Source organism: Ambystoma mexicanum, chromosome 7q (assembly GCF_040938575.1).
Source record: "Ambystoma mexicanum isolate Mex_15411 chromosome 7q, UKY_AmexF1_1, whole genome shotgun sequence".
Classification (NCBI taxonomy): Eukaryota; Metazoa; Chordata; class Amphibia; order Caudata; family Ambystomatidae; genus Ambystoma; species Ambystoma mexicanum.
Window position 1 is genome coordinate 506,212,410 of NC_090941.1, and position 24,720 is coordinate 506,237,129.

The 24,720-nt window shown below is 52.7% G+C and overlaps 1 protein-coding gene across 2 annotated transcripts in view; it reads left to right on the forward strand.

The window, feature by feature from the left end:
- Positions 1-24,720, forward strand: part of MED4 (mediator complex subunit 4) — a 550,363-nt gene that overhangs the window by 391,305 nt on the left and 134,338 nt on the right. For both annotated transcript variants that reach the window (XM_069640681.1, XM_069640680.1), the window contains exon 5: positions 14,199-14,285. In XM_069640681.1, the coding sequence (XP_069496782.1) occupies positions 14,199-14,285 (87 nt within the window). The remainder of the gene's footprint in view (positions 1-14,198; positions 14,286-24,720) is intronic.

Here is a 24,720-nt window from a genome sequence, read left to right on the forward strand (position 1 = left end):
CCCCGCAAGGGAGACTCCTTCTCAGGGACTCTCACGTGTGGGAGGGACCGGCAATACATCCGAGGGGTCGCCTATACTTAGCTCTATTGACCCCTGAGTTGAGGCTGTCGAACCTACCAGGTCGAAACCCGAGGAGCAGGGTAGGCCCAGTGATCCACACGCTAGAGTCTTGGACCAGGCCGGACCCAGCCGGCTACGCATCACATCGCAGGCAGCTTGACAAAACGGCCGCCACGCTAATCGGGAACACCCATCCGACGCCATTCCACGAATTTGGCGAAGAACGAGTGTCAAGGTGGGTCTGGTCGCAACCAGGTACATGGCCTACAGTCTACCCTTCATATGCGCAGGGCAGCTTTCCCATGCGTCCATACGGACTGGGTACGCAGCGGCTCCAGCAGTCCCCCGCTACTCTGTCGGTACCCCCTACCACCTCTTCGGCCAGTGAGGAGGTGCTCTTCGACAAATTCCTCTGCCTCATGAGTTCTCTGCAGATGGGGGGCTATCATCAAGGTCGCAGTCCGGGAAGTCCTTCCTGCCATGCTAGAGGCACCACAGATGCCTTCATCGGGCCCCCAAACCCCAGTGCAGCCATCTCCTCCAGCTCCACAGCCAACTCTGAAACCTCTGCTGCCTCCTCAGACTCCGCAGCAGTCTCTGTACCTCAGCCTCTGGCTCCATCTACCCCTCCTCCTCCGCAAGATCCTCCGGATCTGCAGGACACGGACGAGGAGAAAGATCCGGACACGCCATCCTCAGCTAGGGCCTTCCATGAACGTCTTGCTGGCCTGGTGGAGTACCTGGCCTCCCTCAGCCCGAGGTCGAGCGACCGGCAGAGGGGGTTCTGGCTGAAGTCCTCACAAGGCGCCACTCTGCCAACACGGGGATTCCACTGCAAACCGATGTAGTCTCCCTGGCCAAGAAGGGTTGGCTCAGGCCCCACTCAGTCCAGCCGGTCAACCGAAGCCTGGACGCCAAGTACAGGCAGATGGAGGGGGATACACGCTTGCTCTCGACCCTTCCTCCACTCCACTCCTCGGTGATCGCTGCAGCATCACTATACTCCAAGCCTCAGTCGTCCTCAGCCGCCTCCTCTGCGGCGCTACTAGGCAAGGAGAACATCTTGGAGGCCTACGGCAAGATCATCTACTCCAACGCCTCCTTGCACCTGTGTCAGGCTAATGCACATGCCATGCGGGCTGCCGCCAACCAACAGTTATGGCGGAAAATTGTGGACTTCCTCCCGGAACTCCCCTGCCAATGCCAATCTCGCTTTAAGGCGGGGCTAGCAGAGGCCAAGCTAGTGGCACACGCCCTCATGGAATCCACAGTAGCACATATCGATACCTCAGGCTATGCCATCTGCATTGCCATGGACATGAGGTGCACAGACTGGCTCCGGGATACGAAATTAAACCCGGACGTCCAGGAGCGCATCCTAGATCTGATGTTGGGGTGGGGAGGTGGTGGGGGGACCTCTTCCACTCCTCTACGGACAAAGAGATGGACAAGAAGACGAACAGCTCACAAACGGCAAAGTCCTTGTCCATTCTTACAAAGACCACGCCCAAATCTTACGCCCAATCTCAGCAGCGCTCAGAGAAGAGTCGTACATATGGAGGGTTCGGCGGCTTCCAGGAACGCAGATCCAGGCAGCCGGACCACTCGCCGTCCCAGAGCCGGCGCAAACGACAAAAAGAGGGCGGGGGGGGGGGGAGTAAGGGCTTTTCCCAGTCCCCCTCCTCAGTCTCCGAGGCAAAGAAGTATTGACGCGCCCCTTCGGGTCCACTTGCCTCCGGTGGGTGGCAGGCTTGCTCTCCACGCACATTGCTGGCGCCAGAATTACGCAGACCCCTCTCTGTAGTATACATGGGGTACCGCCTACCCATCCCAGCCTCTCCTCCCTCCTCCCCTCGACTCCCACAGGTTGGGACAGCAACTCTTTTGGCGGAGATCCGGTCACTCGTAGAGAGACAGGCAGTGGAAGAAGTTCCAGCCTCCCAGCCAGGCTTTGGCTTCTACTCCAGGATTTTCGCCTTTCAGAAGAACAAGGCAGGCCTGAGAGTTGTGCTGGAGCTTTCCACCCTCAAGCTCTCCTTACCCCTGCAAAAATTCAAGATGCTTACGCCATCTTTTATAGCGGAGACATTGGACAAGGGAGACTGGATGTGCTCCCTGGTCCTGAACTATGCGTACCTACACTTCCCAATTTGGCAGCCCCATCGTTCTTTCCTCCGGTTCATAATCATGGGCTGCCATTTCCAGTACAAAGTCCTTCCGTTTGGCCTCAACTCGGCCCCCAGAGTCTTTACCAGGCTTATGAACGCTGTAGCGGCCCTCCTCAGAGCACAGGGTCTCGACGACTGGCTTGTCAGGGCTACGTCTCCGGAGGCGGTTCACCACTCATCCCAGGCCCTTATGAACACACTACATGACCTGGGCTTCTCACTCAACCTCAAGAAGTCATAGCTGCTCCCCCGCTCAGAGGGTTTTCCCGTCGGAAGACAAGATCTCGGCCATAAAGAAGGCCACCGCCCACTTCCTCAGCAGAGAGGTGACCTCAGCATGGTGGTACCAACATTTACCCAGTCTACTAGTGGCGGTCCTGTTAGCCATGCCGCACACAAGAATAAGGATGAGAAGGATTCAGCCGCACTTCGTGGCCTCATGGAATCAGGAGCGGGGCTCGCAATCAGAGATGATCAACGTTCCTCCATCTCTCCACCCGGACCTAACTTGGTGGTCCATGGACTGCAACCTACAGGCGGGCAAGCCTTTTTGGCCGCCCCCTCTGCAGGCCACCAGCACCACAGACTCCTCACTCGAAGGCTGGGGATCCACCATGGACAATCTCTCGGTCCACGGCACCTGGACTCCACAGGAGCAGGAATACCACATCAATTGGTTGGAGCTCAACGCCATCTGGCTAGCGCTCAGAGCATTCCTCCCACTCCTCAAGGGCAAGGCTGTTCTCATCCAGGCAGACAATTCGACCAGCATGTACTACTTCAACAAGCAGGCAGGCACCAGATCCCCTCCTCTGTGCAGACTGTGGGAATGGGCCTTGGAAAAGGAAATTTACCTCCCAGGGGAATCCAACCTGGAGGCGGACAGACTCAGCAGGCTAGGAGCGGACAATTACGAGTGGCAGCTAAACGACTTCGTTACTCAGGAGATCTTCAGTAGGTGGGGTCATCCCCACATGGATCTCTTTGCCACCTTGCCCAACAAGAAGTGCCCCCAGTTCGCATCCTGGCAGTGGACCGGCATGAAAGCCTACGCCTTTCCGCCCACTCCTTTGGTACACAGAGTAATTTGCAAGATCAAGGAGTCTCACCGACTCCGCATCATTCTGATAGCTCCATGGTGGTCGGCCAGGCCATGGTTTTCGGTGCTCCTCAGCCTTTCAGAGGTGCAACCGATGCACCTTACGACGGGCCCAGCACATCTTCTGGCTCAGCAGGGAGGCAGAATCATCCAACCCACGCCAGGGAACCTAGCCCTCACAGCGTGGTACCTGAGCAGGTAACGATTGGGCACCTTAGCCTCTCACAGGCCAGTGTGGGGATCATACAGGGCACCAGGAGCAAAGCCACCAGGGCCCAGTACAAGAGCAAATGAACTATGTAGTGCCACTGGCAGAGTCCAAGGGAATTGACCCATTGGCCTACAATTTGGACGACATGCTCTCCTTTTCAGCGCACCTCGCTCATTCGGGAAGTACAGGTCGACACCTGCCGTACATACCGTGCAGCCATTGGGGCGTACAGGAACTCCGTGGAAGGCATTTTTTCCTCCTCCAACCCTATCGTCAAACATCTGACGGGTGGGGGGGTGCTGTTGAGCAGCCCGAAAAATGGCTTCTTAGCTTTCCAGCTCCGTGAGGTCTGGGCACATATCCGACCACATCGGCGGTACGCGCTGCAATCACCGCCCTTAAAATATCTCGGATTGTTCCTGATACTCTGCTGAGGGTTCTGACTTGATTCTGGCCAGAACCGTGATTCCGGGAACCCGCTGGGCCCGACTGAAGTTTTTCTGGACCTGAACACTGACCCGGACCCCGGCACTGCCGGAGGCCCGGCTGGGGGCCACCCTGCGGGCTGATCGTGCCGTGCCCTGCGGCGCACCGGGTCCATCCCTCCCTGCTCCTGTTTCTGTGCTTTGAGCCGACCTCGGCTACCTTTGCTGGGCTTCTCCCTCCCTCCCCGTGTGTGGCTGGGATCCCTCTGGTTGGCCGCGCCGCGCTGGCGGCAGAGGCTGTGCCTGGTGTGGAGCCCGCGACTGCCCCTCCTCTTCGCCCGGTGGTGCTTCGCCTTCATCCTGAAGGCCGAGGGGAGTCGGGCTCGTGCCTGCGGGGCCCGCTCAAGAAGACATTGCGCCTGGTGGCTGGAGCCGTTTCAACTCCTCGTTTCCCGGGGCTAACGACCCCTACCACAGCTGCTGCCGCGCCCGGGTCATAGGCTGTGTTTGGTGCGGGGCCCTCGGCCGCCCCTCCTCCTCACCCTGTGGCGCTGCGCCTCGATCCTGCTGGCTGTGGGAGGGCGGGCTGGTGCCTGCAGGGGCCCGCTCAAGTGGACATCGCACCTGGCGGCCGGAGCCGCTTCAACCCTCCGCTTCCCGGAGGCGGACGACCTCTGGATGCTGCTTCGACCGGGGGACAGGACGGCGAACCCCACGTGCGGAGGCCCGTGATTGCAGGTCAGGTGAGGAGCCGGGGGGGAGGAGGGGCCTGACACCAGTGGAGCTCACCAGCACTTCTCATCTCCGTGCCACGGCCCCCACACGAGTGCCCCCTGGTCCTCCTCATCAACTGGCTGTGGAGGTGGGCTCTGGTATTCTTGTCCCCTGAACGTCTCCTGGGCTCAGAGTGCGCCTGCAGGGCTGCGCGCAGTCGGCCACCTTCTCCCAGAACTGCCTCGACCTGTGCCATTCCTTGGTGACTGAGGCCTGGCCGCATTCCCAGGTCGGTGTATCCTTCGCTATCACCTAGAGGGATCACTTCAAAACCACCTCCTCAGCGCTGGCTTGTTTGCTGGACGGTCATCGTGCGCCTCTTGCTGCGCCTTACACCCATCTGGTGCAACGTAACTCTTCACGGCCCTGGCATCCTCTGTACTGGAGATTTATTCATCCGACCGACCTCACCGCCTCCATACCGCAGCCCCGCCGTCCCATTATAGTCTCCTCCAGTGGCTCATCTGGGCGGTTATAGAACATTGGGCCTAACCAGCACTGTCCCCAGCCAAGTATTATCAGCAATCTATTCATCAGTGGGCATCTTGTTCTCCCCACCCAGGCTAACATCACACTGGCAGTGCTGGCAGTGCTATATGGTGGTCCCTCTCTGCCCCGGCGCCTTCCACATTGGGCGGTTGGGCGGTCTGATGCTTTAGCTTTGCTTGCATAGCGGCCCTTCGGCTATCAGGACCCTGAACGCATCGGCTGCCTCTTGCCGCCTCCACACCCCTTCAATTTCAACGACTTGCATCTGCTTGATGGTGGAACTTAACCCTATACTCCTGCTCCTCATACTGGACCAGGCCCGACTGGTCGGGTCACCCCCTGTATCGCATTAGCTATGTCTGGCAGATCCAGAGGGTCCAGTAAGGTGGGCGCCATGGACAAATTTGCAAAGGCAACCCCATGTGCAGATCATGGAGCTGCGACATCCGCTCAGGATGATCCTGAACCCGACTCCCTCCCTGGAGCAGTGGCCCCTGACCTCACTCTCATGATGGAGTCAATGGCCAAGAATTTTGCCTCGTTTCATGAAAAACTTGACGATATTAACGCCAATGTTGCATCCCTGAAATCCCGAGTCGATCAGGCTGGAACAAGGATCACCGAGGCCGAAAACCGAATTGGTGCTAATGAAGATCAACTACATACTTTGCAGGATGCGGTGGCCACCCTGACTCGTGACATGAAAGTAGTGAAGTCAAAGTGCGATGATCTTGAATCCCGCTCTCGGAGGAACAACCAACGCATAATAGGGGTCCCTGAAAATGCCCTGGAGGGGCGCATGGAGTGGGCGGTCGAAACTCTACTTAAAGACCTATTGGGAGACCCCGCGTTATCCCCTTTCTTCACAGTCGAGCGAGCCCATCGGGCCCTGTCCCCGCGGCCCAAACCGGGAGACTTCCCCAGACCTATTATAGCCAGGATCCTCAATTACAGGGACCGGGACCTCATCCTACGCTTGGCACGTGAAAAGGGTGACCTGCGCCTTGATTCAAACACCATTCGGATTTTCCCTGACTTCTCCGTCGGGGTGCAGCAGGAGAGACGTCAATTCCTGGGAGTCAAGAAATTGCTACGTGAACGGAATGTCCCCTACGCAATCCTTTTCCCAGCCCGACTCAAGATTACTTTCAGATAAAAATTGTACTTTTTCACAGTGCTGGAGGAGGCTGTCAAATTTATAGACTCAGATACCACCACCCAATCCCAATGGTAACCCTAGGGTCAATGACTAAGCTCACACCACTTTGTAGTTCAACCCTCAGCTGATTAGTGCTTGTTTATTCATGTGTTGATAGCAATGCAGCCTTATTGGCTCACCCATGTATATGCATTGAACACCTGTGTCGATCACACTTGTCTAGTTCACCTTCAGCGTCCAGGGGGCCGCGCCCCGCCATGCAGAATGTATGTTCAATGTACCGCTGGTGACTTATTGTCATTTCTACTTTCCCAAGTTTCCACCACACGGCAATAGCGCACCCCACTGTGAATGCAATGTATATTCATGTTAATTTGAAGTTGGGTATTGGCCCCGGTTGGGCCACTGGTATCGCAGGCCCATGTTGGGAACCGCCTGTTGTCCCTGTTCCGTGGGACTTACTGTTTTTTTTTGGTGGGGGAGAGGGGGGTCTCACTGCCTGCTTGGACGGGGTGGTGCGGGAGGAGGGGGGAAATGGTTTCTTTTGTGTTATGGGAAAAGGCGGAGGCGGATTGGCAGATCACAGCGCATCAGGGGACCCTAAGGAGGGCGGGTTCCGTCCTGAATTTACCTTACGACAACGCTGGTGGGATGTCACTTAGGTTATCAACATGCTGGTAACAATGATGTCCCTGAATATACGTGACTCTGGTAACATGGCGCACGTCGATAAGATGGGGGGTGATATGGTGCCTTTGCAGAGAACGCTTTACATGGGCTCTCTGGCTTTGGGTATACTCTTTAAATCATTGAGATGCCGGTGACGGTGATGACCTGGAATGTGCGGGGCCTGAGCAATTACACCAAGGCTCGTAAAATTGCGGCGTACGCCAGCAGACACGGCTGCAAGATACTGTTCCTACAGGAGACACATTCTACGGGCCCTCTGGCCAAAAGTATAGTGCCAACTTGGGGTCCACACAGATATTTCACTTCATATTCTACGCGTGCCAGAGGGGTATTAACATTGATACACATCACTTAAATTTGTCCTCCACAAGAGTTATATAGACCTCGAGGGAAGGTACATTGTGCTGTATTGCGCCATAGCCAACAGGGAATATTTGCTCGTGAATACCTATGGCCCTAATGTGGACTCTCCCGAATTCGTTGACCAGGTGGTTTCTATACTACTAGGATACGTGGGGGTGCAGGTCATCTGGGGTGGAGATATGAACTTTATATTTGACACCGCATTGGATAGAACTGGCACAGCTCCTAGGCCCCTGGCCGGCGCAGCGTGTAGACTCCTGTCCCACTGCGCGACACTTGATCTTCAGGATGTGTGGAGGGCACTACACCCGCAGGCATGCGAGTACACTTACTGCTCCTCGGTACACGACCGCTCCTCCAGGATTGATGTGTTCCTAATGTCCGACTCTATGCTGGGCAGGGTGGTGGAGACACGTATACTTGCGCGCACACTATCTGACCACTCCCAGATTGTCATGACCCTAGACTTGGGAATACCCTCCCCCACCATCAACACATGGCGCTTTAAATCGGCCGCTCTGCAGGACATTGTATTTAGAGCGGATATTCTTTCTGACATTCAGTCCTACTTTGAGCACAACATGCCACAATCCACCACCCTGGGGGTCCGTTGGGATGCTTTCAAGGCCTTCATTAGAGGGGCATCCATCTCTAGAGAGTCGGGGGCCCTCAAAACTATAAGAGCCACGCTGCTCCATACTGAAACTAAACTTCGGGACCTGGAGCGCGCCCATTCGGCCTCGGTCGACCCGGGTGTCCTCTCCCAGATCAGCGAGGAGCTAAAGACCTTCAATGGGCAAGCCAATATGGAAGTGCAGTATTTCTGCCGCGCGGAAATTCGGCGAGGGGGACAGACCTGGCAAAACGCTTGCCGCCTTGGCGAGGGGTGAGTGGGGTCAATCCCAGATCACTTGCGTTAAGGACGGTCAGGGGACGATACAGTGGTCTGACCAACGCATCCTTGAGGTATTTACAGGCTTCTATTCGGAATTATATTCCCAACCCCCCGAACACAGTGACTCCCAGATAGTGGAGCTACTGGAACAGATTCCCACCACTGTTGTCTCCCCCGCAACGAGAGACCTATTGGATTCTCCCATTTCACTGGACGAGATAGTGGAGGCCATATCTAGTCTCCCCAAGGGAAAGGTGCCTGGCCCCGACGGGTTAACGGCTGAATTTTATCAGGAGCATGTAGCGATATTGGCCCCCGAACTGCTCGGGGTTTGGGACGAATACTCCAATCGGGATCCCTCCCCCCCCGTCATTACGAGAGGCCGTTATCACGGTTCTGCTCAAGCCCGGTAAGCCTAGCGACGACTGTGGATCATACCGGCCCCTTTCATTAATGAACTTGGATACTAAAATCTTTGCCAAGGTGATCGCAAACCGCTTCCTACCTGTTACGTCATTTATGGTGCACGATGGCCAGTCAGGCTTTGTACCCGGGAGGTCCACGTCTCATAATATAAAATGCTCCTTAATGTTATGTCACAAATTAATCGGGATGTGAGTGCGGTTGCGGTCACCCTGGACGCCCAGAAGGCCTTCGACATGGTGTCCTGGAAGTACATGTGGCTCGTCCTTGAGACCATGGGCATTGGGCCCAGAATGATGGCATACATGAAGTTGCTTTACACCTCCCCGGTTGCCAGGGTTCGTGTCAACTCCCGTCCGCCCTGTTCCCTCTCTTCCGGGGCACCCGTCGGGGATGCCCATTCTCCCCGATCCTATTCGCCTTGGCCATCGAACCCATGGCGGACTTTGTTAGGGAACGTCACGCATGTAAAGGAATACGACTTCAGGATACCCCCGAAATTATCTCTCTACGCAGACGATGTCTTGCTGTTCGTCAGAGACTGAAACGCCCACCTTGACCCAATCCTGCGTGACATCACCCGCATTGGTACATACTCTGGCTTCACCATCAATTATTCCAAGTCCGAACTCTTCCCTCTCACGAGCTCCACAGTCCAACCTACCACAGAGTATCCTTTACGCTGGTCCCCCGACGGGATTAAATATCTGGGAATTCAGGTGTCCCTGACCAAAGACGCCCTCCTAGCTAATAACTACCGGGCTGCAGCTGAACTGGCGGAATCCAAGATAGCGCGCTGGCGCTCTCTTCCGTTATCATTAGCGGGTAGACTATCACTGGTGAAAATGATACTGCTCCCTAAACTTTTGTATGTATTCACAAATGTCCCTGTATGGCCAGGTGGGAAGTACTTGGCAGATCTACATAAACTCTGTGCTCAGTTTCTATGGCACTCGGGAGTCGTGCGTAAAAAATGGCTGGCCATGACTCTTCCCTACGACAAAGGTGGGTTCGCCGCTCCGGATCTGACACGGTACTGGATCGCAGCGCAGGCACAGTTTGCCTCCTACTGGTACCCTGGTTCCCCCCCCCCTCACCCTCATGTCAAGCTGGAAGCCCTAGCTGCTTCTGGCACCAACATAATGTCTTTGATCTTACACCAACGATATGAACCAGACTCCTCCATAGACCCGGTCCGAACCACCTTGCTGGCCTGGAGGCGGTTGTTTGCTGCAGGTGTCGAGGAACACCCATATTACAAGTGGCTCCCCGCTTGGCGGTTCCCTGGGTTGGAACCCACAGGCGACATAGCCCTGGCACGACACTGGCAGGCCCTGGGATACCTACCCTTAACAGACTTTTACCCGGATGGGCTGTTCATAACTCCGCAGACATGGAAGCAGGGCCATTCGGGATCACCAATGGAACTACTGCAATACTATAGACTTTGCGCTGCCTTCCGTGGCGCATGGCCTGAATTCCCTAATGAACCTCCTGATTCCCCTGGGATTTCCTACATTGCCAATTCGGGTGGGGCCCGCGGGGTGGTTTCCTCCTTATACAAACTCCTCCTCACTGCTGCCCCATTACAGCCCTCTATGCCCCGGGATGACTGGGCGTCTGAATTCAAAGTGGATCTCACGGACCAAATGTGGGGGAAAATGTGCTCCCACACTAATAGTCTCCCTGAACTTTCGATATCGCACCATCCAGTATAAATTGTTAAACTGGTTATACTACACCCCGCGTAGGATCTCCAGATTTGGCCTTTCTGATCCAAGGCTCTGCCCTCGCTGTGGTGTGGAGGAGGCGGGCCATTTGCATATGTTCTGGGGATGCCCATGGCTAGCTTCATTTTGGGAGGAGATCCTGAAAACCCTGTCGGAAATGTGTGACACTGTTATAGAGCCTGACCCGCTGGGTGTACTGTTTGGGATGTGAGGGGCCGGGGGAGGCAGAGGGGAGGCTAAGTTCCTAAATGTCAGCTGTATAATTGCTAAAAAAAAGTGTATTCTACAGAACTGGAAGTGCTCTGCCCCTCCTACCTTCCAGAAATGGTTGAATTTATTGACTTGGTCTCAGAACTGTGAGGAGGAATACCTCAATACCCTCCCGACCCGGTCTCTGCCTAAAAACATCTGGACTGCCTTTAACAGCTATCTCAATGGCCTGGATAATTCCTCCTCTGCAAACGACTCACCCTAATCAACTTTACTATATGCCATTATACCGGATGCTTTGAGGGGCTGCATCTCTTACGCGGCCATCTCCCACTGTCCTTATGCGCCACTGTACCTTGTTGTGTAATGATTTTGTCGCTTATTGCTGCTCTGATGCGTGGGATTGTTATTTGCCTCTGCCATCAAAAATAAAAGTTAAAAATAAATAAAATTTAAAAAAAACATCTGACGGGTCTCACTAGGCTCTACCCGCCCGTCAAGAGACCGCACCCTGTGTGGGACCTTAATCTAGTCTTGGGCACCATGGCGCACAAACCATTCGAGCCAATGGCGTCCGTGGACATTGGGCTGGTCACCATCAAGAGGGCCTTACTAGTCGGTCTTAGCTCGGCTCGCAGAGTCGGCGAGATTCAGGCGCTGGTCGCCTCTGAACCATATACCACCTTTCACAAGGACAAAGTAGTAATGCGGCCGCACCCGGCATTTCTGCCCAAGGTTCCCTCCGCATTTCGCCTGAATGAGGAAATAGTCCTCCCTATGTTCTTTCCTGATCCCAAGGATGATGCACAAAGTGCTGCACTGCCTGGATGTCAGGCGTGCCCTCAAATTCTACTTGGAAAGGACCATGGGCTTCCGCAAGTCAGACGCCCTGTTCGTCACGTTCGGTGGCTCGTGGCCAGGCTACCAGGCCTCCAAGGCTTCCATATCCCGCTGGATGGTCGCTGCAGTCCAAGAAGCATATGAGGGTTAGCGCAGGCCGCTCCCGGCCAACATGCATGCCCATGCAGTCAGGGCCAAGGCACCGGCCATTGCATTCCAACGCCATGTACCGTGGCAAGTCATAAGCAGGGCGGCCACCTGGGCCTCCCCCTCTGCTTTCTGCAAGCATTAATGTTTGGATGCCGGCTCTAGATCTGATGCCGCTTTCGGACAGGCGGTTCTCAGGAACCTATTTGCTTAAGGAGGGTGTCCTCTCCATCCTTGCGCTACAATCAGTTGTAATCACCCATACAGTATGGAGGAAAAACGACAGGACGTAAGAGTAATTATAAGTTACTCACCGTAGTGACTAACATACTCTTATCCATAGTCCCCTTTCCACCATACATCCCACCAACCTCCCACCTAATAATACTGGTGTCATTAGGCAATGTTAAAACTATTGTTGATGCGTCAGTGGGGACTGAGGTTTGGTGCCAGAGGGCGGAGTAAGGGCAGCGCATGCTCCCTGGGCCGCACCCCCGCGCACCTCTAAATTTAAAGGGGAAGAAGGGTTTTCTGATGAAAAAGGTTCCGTCTCCCGTCCCTTGGAAGGGACGCCCATACAGTATGGAGGAAAGGGGACTATGGACTAAGAGTATGTTAGTCACTACGGTGAGTAATTTCTAAATCGATTTTCTTTTTTTCTTTTTTCTTCTTTTTTTCAAATGTTTGTTTTTTTATTTATTTTTAAAGTTCCTCTGACCTAATACTGTCAGATTTGAGGGAGCAGCTCTTTGTGGAGGAAGCCAGGAGTTTATTCTTTGTGCTCTTGTTATATAATAAGAACTGCTGTTTTGTTTGAACTTTTCAAGAAAGATGAAGCTTAGTGGGAGAAACCACAGAGTTCGAGCGACTTCCTCCAGAGAAATGTTTTTGGGGGCGGGGGTGGTCATGCACCAACCAGAAAAGGCCAATAAAGGGGAACCACTTCTCTAGGTCAAGTTTGTCTTTATTTAGTGGTGGGACCAATTAGATAAGGATTGGTTTGGACAGAGGACTAGTTGTGTTTCTGTGACATCTTGACGAGCACTGTTTTTTTTTCGGTAGAATAGTGAACATCCACCATACCGGTAGGGCCAGGTGAGGATTTTCCTTAAGTTTAATAAAGCTAAAACTTGAACCAAAATGTCCACTTGCCTGCCTCCTATCTCTGACTTAGTGCACCCCCTTCTTTCTGTCTGCACCAGCATGCTAGAGGTAATATGTCAGCACTTTATCCAAGTTTTTGAAAAATACTTGCCAGGCCAGATTGGGATATTCTGAAATGGGTATAGCAGCTTTTGGCTGAAGGCTCTGCCCATCAGTGGCTTCAGTCACAATATGTGTACCCATTTTTGGATGATTTTACTGTTCACATGTCTGTCCATTTAAAATCTGATGTGAGGCTGCAGCAGATGAAGCAGCCACATTCCCAAACAATCTTGCAGATGAGGAGAATTCTGATCATTGGATAGCTGCTGAAAGAATGGCCTCCCTCACACTACTGTGAGGGGTCAGAAATGTGAGGCGGACAACTTCGTGAAGTTTTTTCAAAATATTCCATTTTATTAAACTCAAGAAGGGTTTGATAAACGCGTCACTGTCCCTATCCTGATGAGGATTTCCCTACCTAAAGAACTACGGAAACACTCTAACAAAAGGATTCTGTCCCTCACACATCCGTACTGCAAGCCATAGTGGTTCCAGCATCTCTACGTTCATTCAGCTGCAACTTATTTAATGTGGAGTTCCTGCAACTACTCAACCTTCCACTCCTACTCTCCTCCATGCCCTGCACCTGATGAGGCCTTGTTTGCCTCCCAGGTTCCCTCAGGTGTGGGTTATTAACCTGTTAACCTAAAACTGGCAAGTTGGGGCCTCTGCATCCCTCTTCTTTGTACCAGTACTTTTAACATTATGATACTTGAAGTTCCCAATGCTTAGTTACCTTTTTGCACAATTTCAATCTTACTATAAGCCATTAGATTTGTTGTGTCTCGGTAAACGTTATTAAAAGGGTTTTCCCTTTTATCCTGACAGAACCACCCCACATATGATCCTCCAGCAGAACACCACCCCCAGGGTCGGGATCATGAAGTGTCTGCTGACTGGCCTACACTTGCTAACCTATGTTCTTCCTTATTTATTTTAATGAGTGACTACATATGCTCTTATCCAGTCTTGCTCTTTTTATATTGCAGGATCGATAGTTTGTTACAGTTGCCTTAGTGCCTGAACAATGGTAATGTTTAGTGTGCCCTATTATTTCATTAAAGTGTCCTTTCTTAATTGAAATGTTGACGTAATGCAGCACTTGTGAAATGTATTGGTAACCATGGCATTTCTTCTTCCATTGAATGTAAAGCAACCAGTGGGCTGTGATGAGTCGCTCTGTTCTGTCAATAAGACTGAGCAGAAATCTACTCACAAGCCATTTGTTTTTGTGTGTCACCCTTAAAGACCTTTTCATGTAGTTGTACAGAATAAATCAGTAAAAATGTTGCTTCGTTTTGTTTTTCAGGGGCAATTTCTTCAGAGGAATTGATCAAATATGCCCACCGAATTAGTGCCAGCAACGCTGTGTGCGCTCCTTTGACTTGGGTACCAGGTAATATGCATGATCTCAGTATAATGCTAGTTGGTGGGTTAATTCAAGAAACATTCCTGTTCTTTGGTGTTATGGAAAAACCAAATGTCTAGTACAGCATGCTTTTCATGACCTTCCTCTCACAAGACTTGCACTTCTATTTGTGCATCTCAAGGCAAAACAGAACCATTACTTTAGGCTCTATGAATGTACCTGAGGCAGCCAAATGTTTAAAATCCTGCGATGCACATGGTTTGCCTGCCATGTCTAAGCTCATAAAATGTGAAATTGGTGAGTATTTTGAAGGTGCATGCGTTTGTGAGTGCCATTAGGTTGGGTAGTAATAGGAGCTTTTATCACAGTGCTTTCACATGCGGTAAATCTGGCAATGCACAGTTTAAAATTGATATCACTACTATGTTAATGTATACAGACATTGGTTACTTACCATAGTAAGTTAACTGCACACTGATTAGTTTTGGGCTTAATCTGCAGGTCACAGGTTTGAATCTTGGTAGGGTGTACTAAGCATTTCCTCCTTCCAAGGTTTCTAAATTTAGCACCATTCACTTGGATACTAGGAACAGCACTATGTGGCAAAAACTTGTAGTAAATTGTAATTAAAAGACAAGTTATTATTTAGCATCTCTGTTGACTGGAAGCGCTTTTTTTTTTTTAACTTTGTTTATTTTAAATCAAGGCAGAATGATAACTAGACATTATATGCACAGATTATCTCAGCAAGTTGACCCCCAGTCTTTAGACCCCCCCTGTGTCTTCTTTCTTTATCCTCCTCCCTGGGTTATCAGTCTCAGTCTCTGCCAGCGGGCTCCTCCCGCCTGGGCGGTCCGGCTGGAGCCTCAGCGGTCATGAGTCTTCCTCCGGGCTCTCCTGGTTCGTCACTATCCAGAGGGCTCTGGCGGGCTTATAGGTCAGGGCGGGGAAGCGCTGGTCGAATTCCAGGACTGGGGCCCAGATGTTCCGAAAGCGATGTAGCATCCCCGCTCGTGCTGCCGTTACCTTCTCCGCTATCAGAATGTCCCATACTTTGGTCCACCATTGGGCAATGTGGGGGCCTTCCGGAGATTTCCAGGTTCGGGCCACCACCGTTTTTCCTGCCAGTAGGCACTGAGTCAATAATTTCGCTCTGGGTCCGGAGCGCGGGTAGATCCCGGGAATTGGAGCTCCTAACAGGATCGGTTCTGGTTTCAAGGGAATCATTGTTCCGGTAATCAGTGAAATAGACTCTAGACAAGCTTTCCAGAATGGTCGGATCTTCGGGCAGTCCCACCACATATGGAAGAAAGAGCCAGGGAGGCCGCATCCTCTCCAGCAAGCGTGGTCTATCTGGGGGTTCATATGGTGGAGTCTGAGGGGCGAATAGTACCACCGCAGCATGATTTTGTATGCGCATTCTCTGTTGGTGATGCAGGTGGATGCGGTATGTGTCCGGGTCCATATGTCCACCCAGGTTTGATCCTCTATCGGGTGTCCCAGGTCCGCTTCCCATTGGGCCATACATCGGGTTCTTGTGGTTAGGAAGTCGCTTAAGAAGCGTCTGTAGAGGGTGGATACGCTGCCGCGAGTCGGAAGGTCTCCTAGGGTAAGTTCCAGGGCAGTGGGAGGACGGGTCGCTGCTTGCAAGGTTTGGGGGTGTGAGCACCAGTGGCGTAGTTGGATGTAAGTAAACCTGTCACATTCCCGAAGTTGGAACTTCTCCTTACATTGGGTGAAAGTGAGTGGTTTCTCCCCTGCATACAGCTGGTCTATAGTTTCTAGCCCGCCTTTGGTCCAATTTTGGAAATTGCGGGGATGCATGCCCGGTGCGAACATTGGGTTGAGAAAGACCGGGGAGTGTGGGCTCAGTCCTCTTGGCACTCCCTTTCGTTTCAGCGCCCAGTCCCAAGTGCTAAGGGTGTGTTTGGTCGAAAGCAGGAGCTCTCCCCCATGGGACCTGAGGGGGGGCGGGATGTGTGGCAGAAATCGCAGAGGCAGGGGGGTCCGCGACTGTTCCAGCTCCACCCATCTCGGGCGGTCTGTCGTATTTTGCCAGGCCTGGACCCGGGCCAGTTGGGCTGCTGCTCTGTAGGCCTGAAGGTCCGGAACCCCTAGACCCCCCAGTTTGGGACTCCCCAACATAGTTCTGAGAGGGATTCTCGCTTTCTTACCTCTCCAGATAAAGTTCAGCATTTTCCTCTGCATCCCTCGGAGAATCAGCGTGGGGATTGCCACTGGCAGTGAGGCGCATATGTATAAAAATCTCGGGAGAAGCTTCATCTTGCATGCCGTGATGCGTCCAAGCAGCGAAATCTCCTGGGTCCCCCATCGCTTCAAGTCGCCCTCCAGTTCCTTGAAAAGTCGGGGAAAATTGGATTTGTACGTCTCTTTTGGATCCGCCGGAATGTAAACCCCCAAATAGGGGATGGCACTTCTTTCCCATACTATCGGGCACATCCTAGTCAGCGGTTCTCGCTCTGCTGGGGTGAGGCCAATGCCCAAGGCGGAAGATTTATCAAAGTTTATGGTGAGGCCCGAGACTTCGCCATAGCTGGTGATTTCGCGAATCGCATGTTCAAGCGATGATGGGGCCTCCGAGATTGTAAGTAAAATGTCATCCGCATACAGGGCAAGTTTATGGTGTGAAGGGCCGCTTGTTATGCCCTTGATTTGGTCATTCCGCCTAATTTTTTGTGCGAAGGGCTCCATGGTGAGTGCAAAAAGTAAGGGCGACAACGGGCAACCCTGCCGAGTCCCGCGTGACAAGGGGATTGGGGCCGAGAAGTGGCCGTTGATCCTCAGGCTTGTTGTAGGTCGATCATAGTTGGCCAGCACCATCGTCCGGAACGCCGGTCCGAAGCCGAAGGCCCCTAAAGTGTGTTCCATAAACGTCCAATCCACCCTATCAAACGCCTTAGCTGCATCGAGGGCCACCAGGATTAGTTTTTGGGCGTTGCGGGAGGCGAGGTCCACCAGATTCAGGGTTCTCCGGATATTATCGCCTGCGGTCCGATGCCGGATAAACCCAGCCTGGTCTGGATGAATGATGTTCGGCAGGATGCGATTCATGCGGGTCGCCAAAATTTTCGAGTAAATGTTCGCATCTATGTTCAAGAGTGCGATGGGTCTATACGAGGTTATGCTTCTTGGATCCTTTCCAGGTTTGGGCAAGAGGATGGTGGTCGATTCCTGCATCGATGGGGTCACCGCCCCCGTTTCCCTGAAGGAGTTGAATAGGGTGGTGAGATGGGGGGTCAGTTGCGACCTGAATAGTTTGTAGAACCTGGTTGAGAAGCCATCCGGGCCAGGGGCCCGTGTTTTGAGAGATTTGATGGCATCCTCAATTTCCTCCCCCGTGATGGGCTCCTCCAATTCACCTCTCATTGCGTCGGAAAGCTGGGGCACCTCTGCCTGCCGAAGGTATTCCTTCTGTTGTGCTGGGTCTCGTGGGGTTGCCTTCATGATTTGGGCCAAGTGCTCAATCGCGAGGCGTTGCTTCTCGGGTTCTGAGTATAGTATGGCCCCGTTGGTATCTCGCAGGCCCATGATCGCGATGCTGCGTCTCTGCTTGGCTAGCTTGGCCACCAGGAACCTATTTGCTTTGTTGCCCTTCGCATAATACGACTGTTTGACCTTCGCCATTAGTTGGGTGGTTTGTTCCGCGTAGTGGGCTTCCAGTCTTTTCCGTGCCGTGCGAATGGCCCGTTGTGTTCTGGGGGACCAGCCTTTCTCCTTGTGGAGTGCCTCAGCCTCTCTCAATTCAAGCTCCAGGGCCGTCCGGATTCGTCGTCTATCTCGATGGTAGGTCGCACCCTGGGATATCAGGGAGCCCCTGATTACTGCCTTCATGGCGTCCCAGTTGTTTGCTAATGAGGTGTCTGAGGCCGGGTTTTCCACAAAGAAGTTCTTTATTTCCATTGCGATCTTGTCTCTGGTGGCCATGTCGTTGAGGATTGGGTCGTATAGCATCCATTTGCGCGGGGTGGTGGGGTCAGGGTTCTGAACCCGAAGTTCCAGGAGCACTGGGGCGTGGTCGGAGATCGCTCTTGTGCCGATAGTGACCCTCTTAACTGAGGGGAACGTGTGAGGTGAAATCAGGAATAGGTCAATCCTTGAGAAGGTGCGGTGGACATACGAGTAAAAGGAGAAGTCCTTTTCATCAGGGTGAAACACCCGCCATGAGTCTATTATCTCCAGGGTCCTAAAGAGACGAAGGAGGCTAAGTGCTTGGGCGAAGTCGCCTGGGGTCGGGGGGTGTGATCGGTCTTTAGTGGGGTCAGGAACCCCGTTGAAGTCCCCACCGGCGATCGTTTGGCCCTCCACGAAGTTGGCGAGCGATGTGCCCAAGGCGTCATAAAAATGTGATTGTCCAGAGTTGGGGGCGTATACTGAAACGAGGGTGTACAAGTCTCCCATCAGGAGACATTTGATCGCTATAAATCGGCCTTCTGGGCATGTCTTTGTTTCCAGAATCTGTGGGTTCAAGTCTTTCCTGAAGAGAATCGCCGTGCCTCCTTTTTTGCTTGTGCCGGAGGCAAAGAATTGAAGCGGAAATAGCCGAGACCGAAGGCGGGATACATCAGCGGGCAACAGATGGGTCTCTTGAAGCATAGCGATCGCAGCTTCCTCGTCGCGGAGTTTTAATAGAATTGCCTTTCGCTTGTTGGGAGAATTCAAGCCATTAACATTCAGGGAGAGGATCCGAAGCGACTGAAGGTCCTCTGAAGGCTCACTCTCCGTTCCCTGCGTTAGGGGGGGGGGTCCTGGGGTGGAGGTTCAACTGCCATGACTGATGGAAGCACTCACAAAATCATTCTGCACTTGAGGTTTTAACGCGAAATCCCAACGGGGGATCGCAACTTTAACAGGGAGGTAGACCGACTTTGTCAGTACGGTCATACCTAAGGCCAACAGGGCCAATTGTCCCATACTGTGGGTTCCCAAGGAACAGAAGATGGAAAGTATCCTTGGGGTGGGTATGAGCCATGGGAATGCCCCGCCGCCGTCGTGTACTTAAAAGAGGTTGGCAAATAGATAGCGGGTTCTAATTCAAACGAGCATATCTGTGTTCCGGCTAGCTCGATGACGGAGCCTGGGACCTCGGAGGCATCAATTCTTGTTGTTTCGTTGTGTCGACGACCAAGGCGTGCGTTTAGCTTTTGGGGAGGGAGGCGGACCAGGGTTCTCAGTCCCCTCCAAGAGTGGCGTGGAAGGGTCCCGGGGAGCGGTCGGATGCAAGATTTTCTCCGCATCTTCCAGGTGGCTGATTCGGCGTAGGGTGCCCTTATATGTGAATTGAAGAGCTGTCGGGAACAGCCATCTGTACCGGATCTGTTGCTCCTGGAGGAATAATGTTAGAGGCCGAAGTGCTCTTCTTTTCTGGAGCGTAAGTGGCGAAAGATCCTGGTAAATTTGAAGAGGGGTGCCCTGGACGGTGATCTCTTCATCTTGGCGGCTGATCGCTGATATCGCTTCTTTCGTTGTAAAGAAGTGGACCCTGGTGATCACGTCTGGAATGGGGTCCGAATCTGTCCCGCGGCGCTGGCGAAGCCTGTGGGTGCGGTCCAATACGAGCTGAGATTTGTCCAGATCTGGAAGTAGAGCCTCAAAGAAATTTGCCACGTAGTCCGCTAGCTTGTTATCGGGGACGGAGGATGGAATGCCCCGGATGCGGAGATTATTGCGCCGGGACCTATTTTCGAGATCTTCCTGTTTAAATTCCATAATCTCGCATTTGTGCTGTAGGGAATCAATCGATTTTTGCATTTCCCCTATAGCGGTGGTGTGCTCCTGGGCATGATCTTCGATCTCTCCAAACCTCTGCTCGAGTTCCGCGACTCTCTGATCTGTTTGGTCAACTTTGGTGGCGAGTTCCGAGAGGCAAGCGCGGAACTCGGATTTGATGTCCGCCATGAAGGCTATCAGGTCTCCTTTAGTGGCAAGCTCGCCCCTGTCCTCTTGCTGCTTCTGTGGGGTCAGTTTGGGAGGTTCCTGTTTCTTGGGTTTCTCTGTAGCCGTAAACATGGCGGAGATATCCGTGCCTTTGCTCACCTTCGTTTGTCTCGACATGTTGCTCACAACTGGAGAACTCCGTTACCCTGGCCTCCGCTCCCGCTCAGGTATAGGTGGGTGGGCAGGGGCGCCCCAGGAAGGGTGAAACGGGGAGAAGGACTTCGGCAGGGCTGATCCAAGATGGCCGCAGTGGTCCAGTCGTTCTGCAATGCGGGGGGGGGGAGTGGAGGCCTGCTCTCGGTAGCAACCCAGGAGGAATCCAGGCCGCCCAACCGAAATCAGGGGTTTCTATATTAGGTACCGCTCCCCCTCTCCGGTTCTTCTGCCTCCCAAGGTGCCGCTATCGGCAGGTGCGGAGCGTGCTGCTGAGCCCCGGAATGGCGGCCATCTTAGTTTCGTCCGTCGGGTACGGGAGAGAAGTTCAGCTTCAAATTTCTAGTAGAACGCCGCCACGGTCGAAGACGATATTTAGCCAGGTTATGCCATGTCGGTTCCGGTCGCTGTAGATGGCATTAGCGACTCGAAACCCCGCCTAGAACCACCAGAATTCGACGGCGGCGGCGGACATCCCACGGGCGGCCTCAGAGGAGCGACCACATCGATGGCGCTCCAAGCCACGCCCCCCGACTGGAAGCGCTTTTAAATTTCTTACTGCTGAAGAAATTTCGGTAAACGGATTAACAGAAACACCATAAGACTGTTTAGACAAAGGAGGGGGAGGAAGGCCAACTTCACCAAGAAAAAGAGACATATATTCTGCCCCCACTGGCTGCGAGTCACCTTTCTAGGCTTTGTTGCATAATGCACTCATCAGCAAGTATTTCTTGCCATATTTGCTTTAAGGTGCCGATTGTGCCAGCAAATATAGCTATCCCCTTTCTAGGGTATTATATTGAGGCTTGTTATTTTCACCAATCAATCCGGAGGCAGTCATCCTGGGGCAAAGCATTCAGCCTTTCTGAGGCTTCATCCTTGGTCTCTGGCTCCTGCCAGGATCTGAGATGTCTTGGCAGGCTTGTAACAGTTTTCCTGTTTTTTGTTATAGTGTCAGCATGTGTTTGAGCTGTAGCTCCCAGGAGGCTTTCTCGCTGCGGTTCTTGCCCTCCCCATCTGTACCTCTCCCATGGTTCTTGCGCTTTCCTTGGGGTTGGCCCCCCCTCCAGTTCTCAGACTCTGCAAGGATTTGGTGCACTTCTCCATCACGGGATTCTTCATTGAATTAATTTACACTAAAAATCTCCTCCCTGGGGCAAGAACTCGGAAAAAGTTTTAATATAGTTAAACACTTTGTAAAACAAATTAAAATCACTTCATAACCGGTAAATCAGTGTGCAATGAAACAAAAACGTATCTGGCCAATCCCCTGTTAAAAGTACATGTAAACAGGATCCCTCTATAGGTAACCGTACGTAGTTTCAGACATTTAGAACAGGAAACCGAACACTGTTGCATTAAAGCTGGCAACTTCCTAGGTTCTATCATGCACTGTGGTGGCAGAGACTCTCCTTTTTTTTCTGACCTTGTAGGAAAAACAATGGAACACGTTCCCTAAACTTTTTACTAAAAAGCTCATATTTTTGTGTGAAAATCAACCTTCACTCGACATCTTCTGCTGGGGTCTCGCTGGTAGAAGCGATCTTCCTCCAGACAGACCCTCACCGACATCCTCTTTGTCATTCCTTCGCCAGATCTATGGACTCTTCATATGATCTCTGTGCTTTGTCCTATCTCCTCCTCTCCCATTAATGGTGGCACTCGCTGGGACGGTCTCATGGCTTCCTTCGACTCCTCTAAAGTCATCATAAATGTCTACCTTAATGGCACTGGCATGGTCCAAGGCCCTCAGGCCAATCCCCTCCTCTTTGATAGGCGCTTCCCTCGCCTCATCAATTTCCTCTCATCTCCTGCTGTGCCCTCCTCTCCCCTCTTGCCTAGCTGGCCCCCTCTCTCCTCCGCCCCTTCTTGGGCTTTTTCTCCTCCGCAGGGCGTACCTCTGATCTGTACCCCTCCCTGGAAGATCTTTAAGGCTGGCAACCTTCTTCATATTGCCACTCAACTCTCACTCTGCTGTCAAACACTCCTCTGACATCTGCCACCTCCTTGAAGAACTAGACCTTGATGACCTTGGTCTTACTGAGACATGGTTCACGGCCAGCTCTGTCACAAGATTTGACACTCTCCTCCCTGATGGCTAAAAGATCCTCTCCCCACCCAGATCCTCCCGGTCCGGTGGGGGGGGGGTGGGGTAGCCATGATCTTTCCTGAGTGGATTCCTGCCTCTATCATTCCCACTCAGACCTAATCCTATTTTGAATGCCTTGTCTGTAGGCTCTCTCCCTCTCCTACCCATTTTCTTACTGTGGCGGCCATCTACCAGCCTCCTGGTCAAATCATCCCCTTTCTCTCTGAGTGGGCGGATCTCTCCTCCCGCCTGGCCTCTACCACTCAACTCCTCCTCCTTGGTGACCTCAATATCCATTTGGACTCTCCTTGTTGCTCCTCAGTACTCTTCCGTGACCTCTGTCACTCCCTCTCCCTGTCCATCCTCCCATCTGGCCCAATTCACTCTGCAGGGCACACACTCAATGTCTTGATCTCCTCTGACCTCCCCCTCTCCATCCCTCTGATCACTCCTCTCTCCTGGAGCGATCATTCCCTCCTCTCATGTCTACCTCTCGTCCCCCCAAGCCAAGCCTACCCCAAAACTGCCACCTACCTTCTCGGACATCCGGCCCATGAAGCATGTGTCAGTTGATGCTTTCGCCGCCACCTTCTCCCCTCCCCACCCTCCTCCACCTTTGGCTGTCTCACATCCTGACGCAGCCCTGTCTCTGCTCTACTCTTCAATTTCTTATACTCTTGATGCTCTTTCCCCTGGCATGAGGATCCGTTTGAAGTCCAAAGCCAGGTGCCATTCCTGGTATGACTCCGACCTAGCTACACTTAAATGTAAATGTAGGGCGGCTGAGAGGAAATGGAGGGCTTCTTGTTCATCCTCTGAAAAACTGGCCCGTTGCCTGCTCCAAAGGCAATACTGACTCTGTCCTCACCAAGAAGAGAGTCCACATTCAAGCTTGTGTCTCTGCGGCATCTAACAACTCTGTTGAAATCTTTAAAATCTGCAAGGAGCTGTCCAACACTGCTGCAGTCTCTACCCCTCCTGTTGCCTCTCAGGCTCTTTGCAATGCCCTTGCCTCTTTATCTAAAAAACCCAAGACATCCTGTCCACCCTCTCAACCCCTGCCCCACCCCTCTGTCTGTGCTTGCTGACCCTCCTTCAGCCACCCCCTCACCCTCCTTCTCGTCCTTTACTCTTTTCTCCCCTGATGAGGTCGCTAGGCAAAGCCGATCTATGCAAGCCTCGTCAAAAAAGGTTCATCCCTGTTCCTCTAAAACCATCAAGGACCACATTGACACCCTCGCTCCGGCCCTTGCTGATTTTTGGACCAACTCCTTTGCCTCAGGATCCTTCCCCTCTCCTCTGAAGCACTCCCTTGTGCATCCTCTTCTCAAGAACCCTACAGCTGATCCTTCTTGTCCGACTATCGCCCAATTTCCATTACTCCCTTTCTGGGCAAACTCCTGGAAAAGCTGGCCATCTCTCACCTTAAACTTCATTCCAATTCTGTTGGCTGTCTCCATGACCACCAGTCTGGCTTCAGAGCTGCCTGAAGCACGCAAACTGCTCTCCTGAACATCCCTGAAGATCTGCTCTCCAACCTTGAGTCTAACATTCCCTCTGTCCTCATTCTACTTGATCTCTCTTCTGCCTTCGACACGATCAACCATACCATCCTGCTCAACCATCTCTGTGATAACTTGGGTATCACCGATCAGGCTGTGGCCTGGCCGACCTCTTTCCTCTCTGATCGACCCTCCCAGGTCCAACTTGGGTCCTTCCTATAACCTATCTTCCCCTCTACATGTGGTGTTCCCCAGGGGTCTTTCCTCTCGCCCTGGCTTTTCAACCAATATCTGGCAACTCTTGCCCACTGCATTGCCATTTTCTGGTCAAATTTCCAATGCTACGCTGACGACACTCCAACTCATTTTCAGGCTGCCCTCGGCCACCTCCTCTGCCTCTCTCATCTCTGATTGCCTAACTGCCATTCAAGATTGGTATACCGCCAATTATCTTTGTGTGAATGCCAGCAAGACGGAGATCCTCCACATCGGCACACCTTCACCATCGTTTCCCCACACTCAATGGGCGGCCTCCCTTGGCCCTCCTCCTACCCCCACCTGCGAGGATAAGAACCTCTGGGTCATCTTTGACTCCACACTTTCCTTCTCCACCCACATCTCTGATGTCTCTAAATAGTCAAACTTCCTACTGCACCTCCTCAGAGGCACTTTGCCTTTCCTCTCCTTCACCAAGAAGCTCATGGTCTCTCAAGCTCTGGTTCTCTCTAGGTGGACTATTGCAACAGCCTCTTTCTAAATCTAC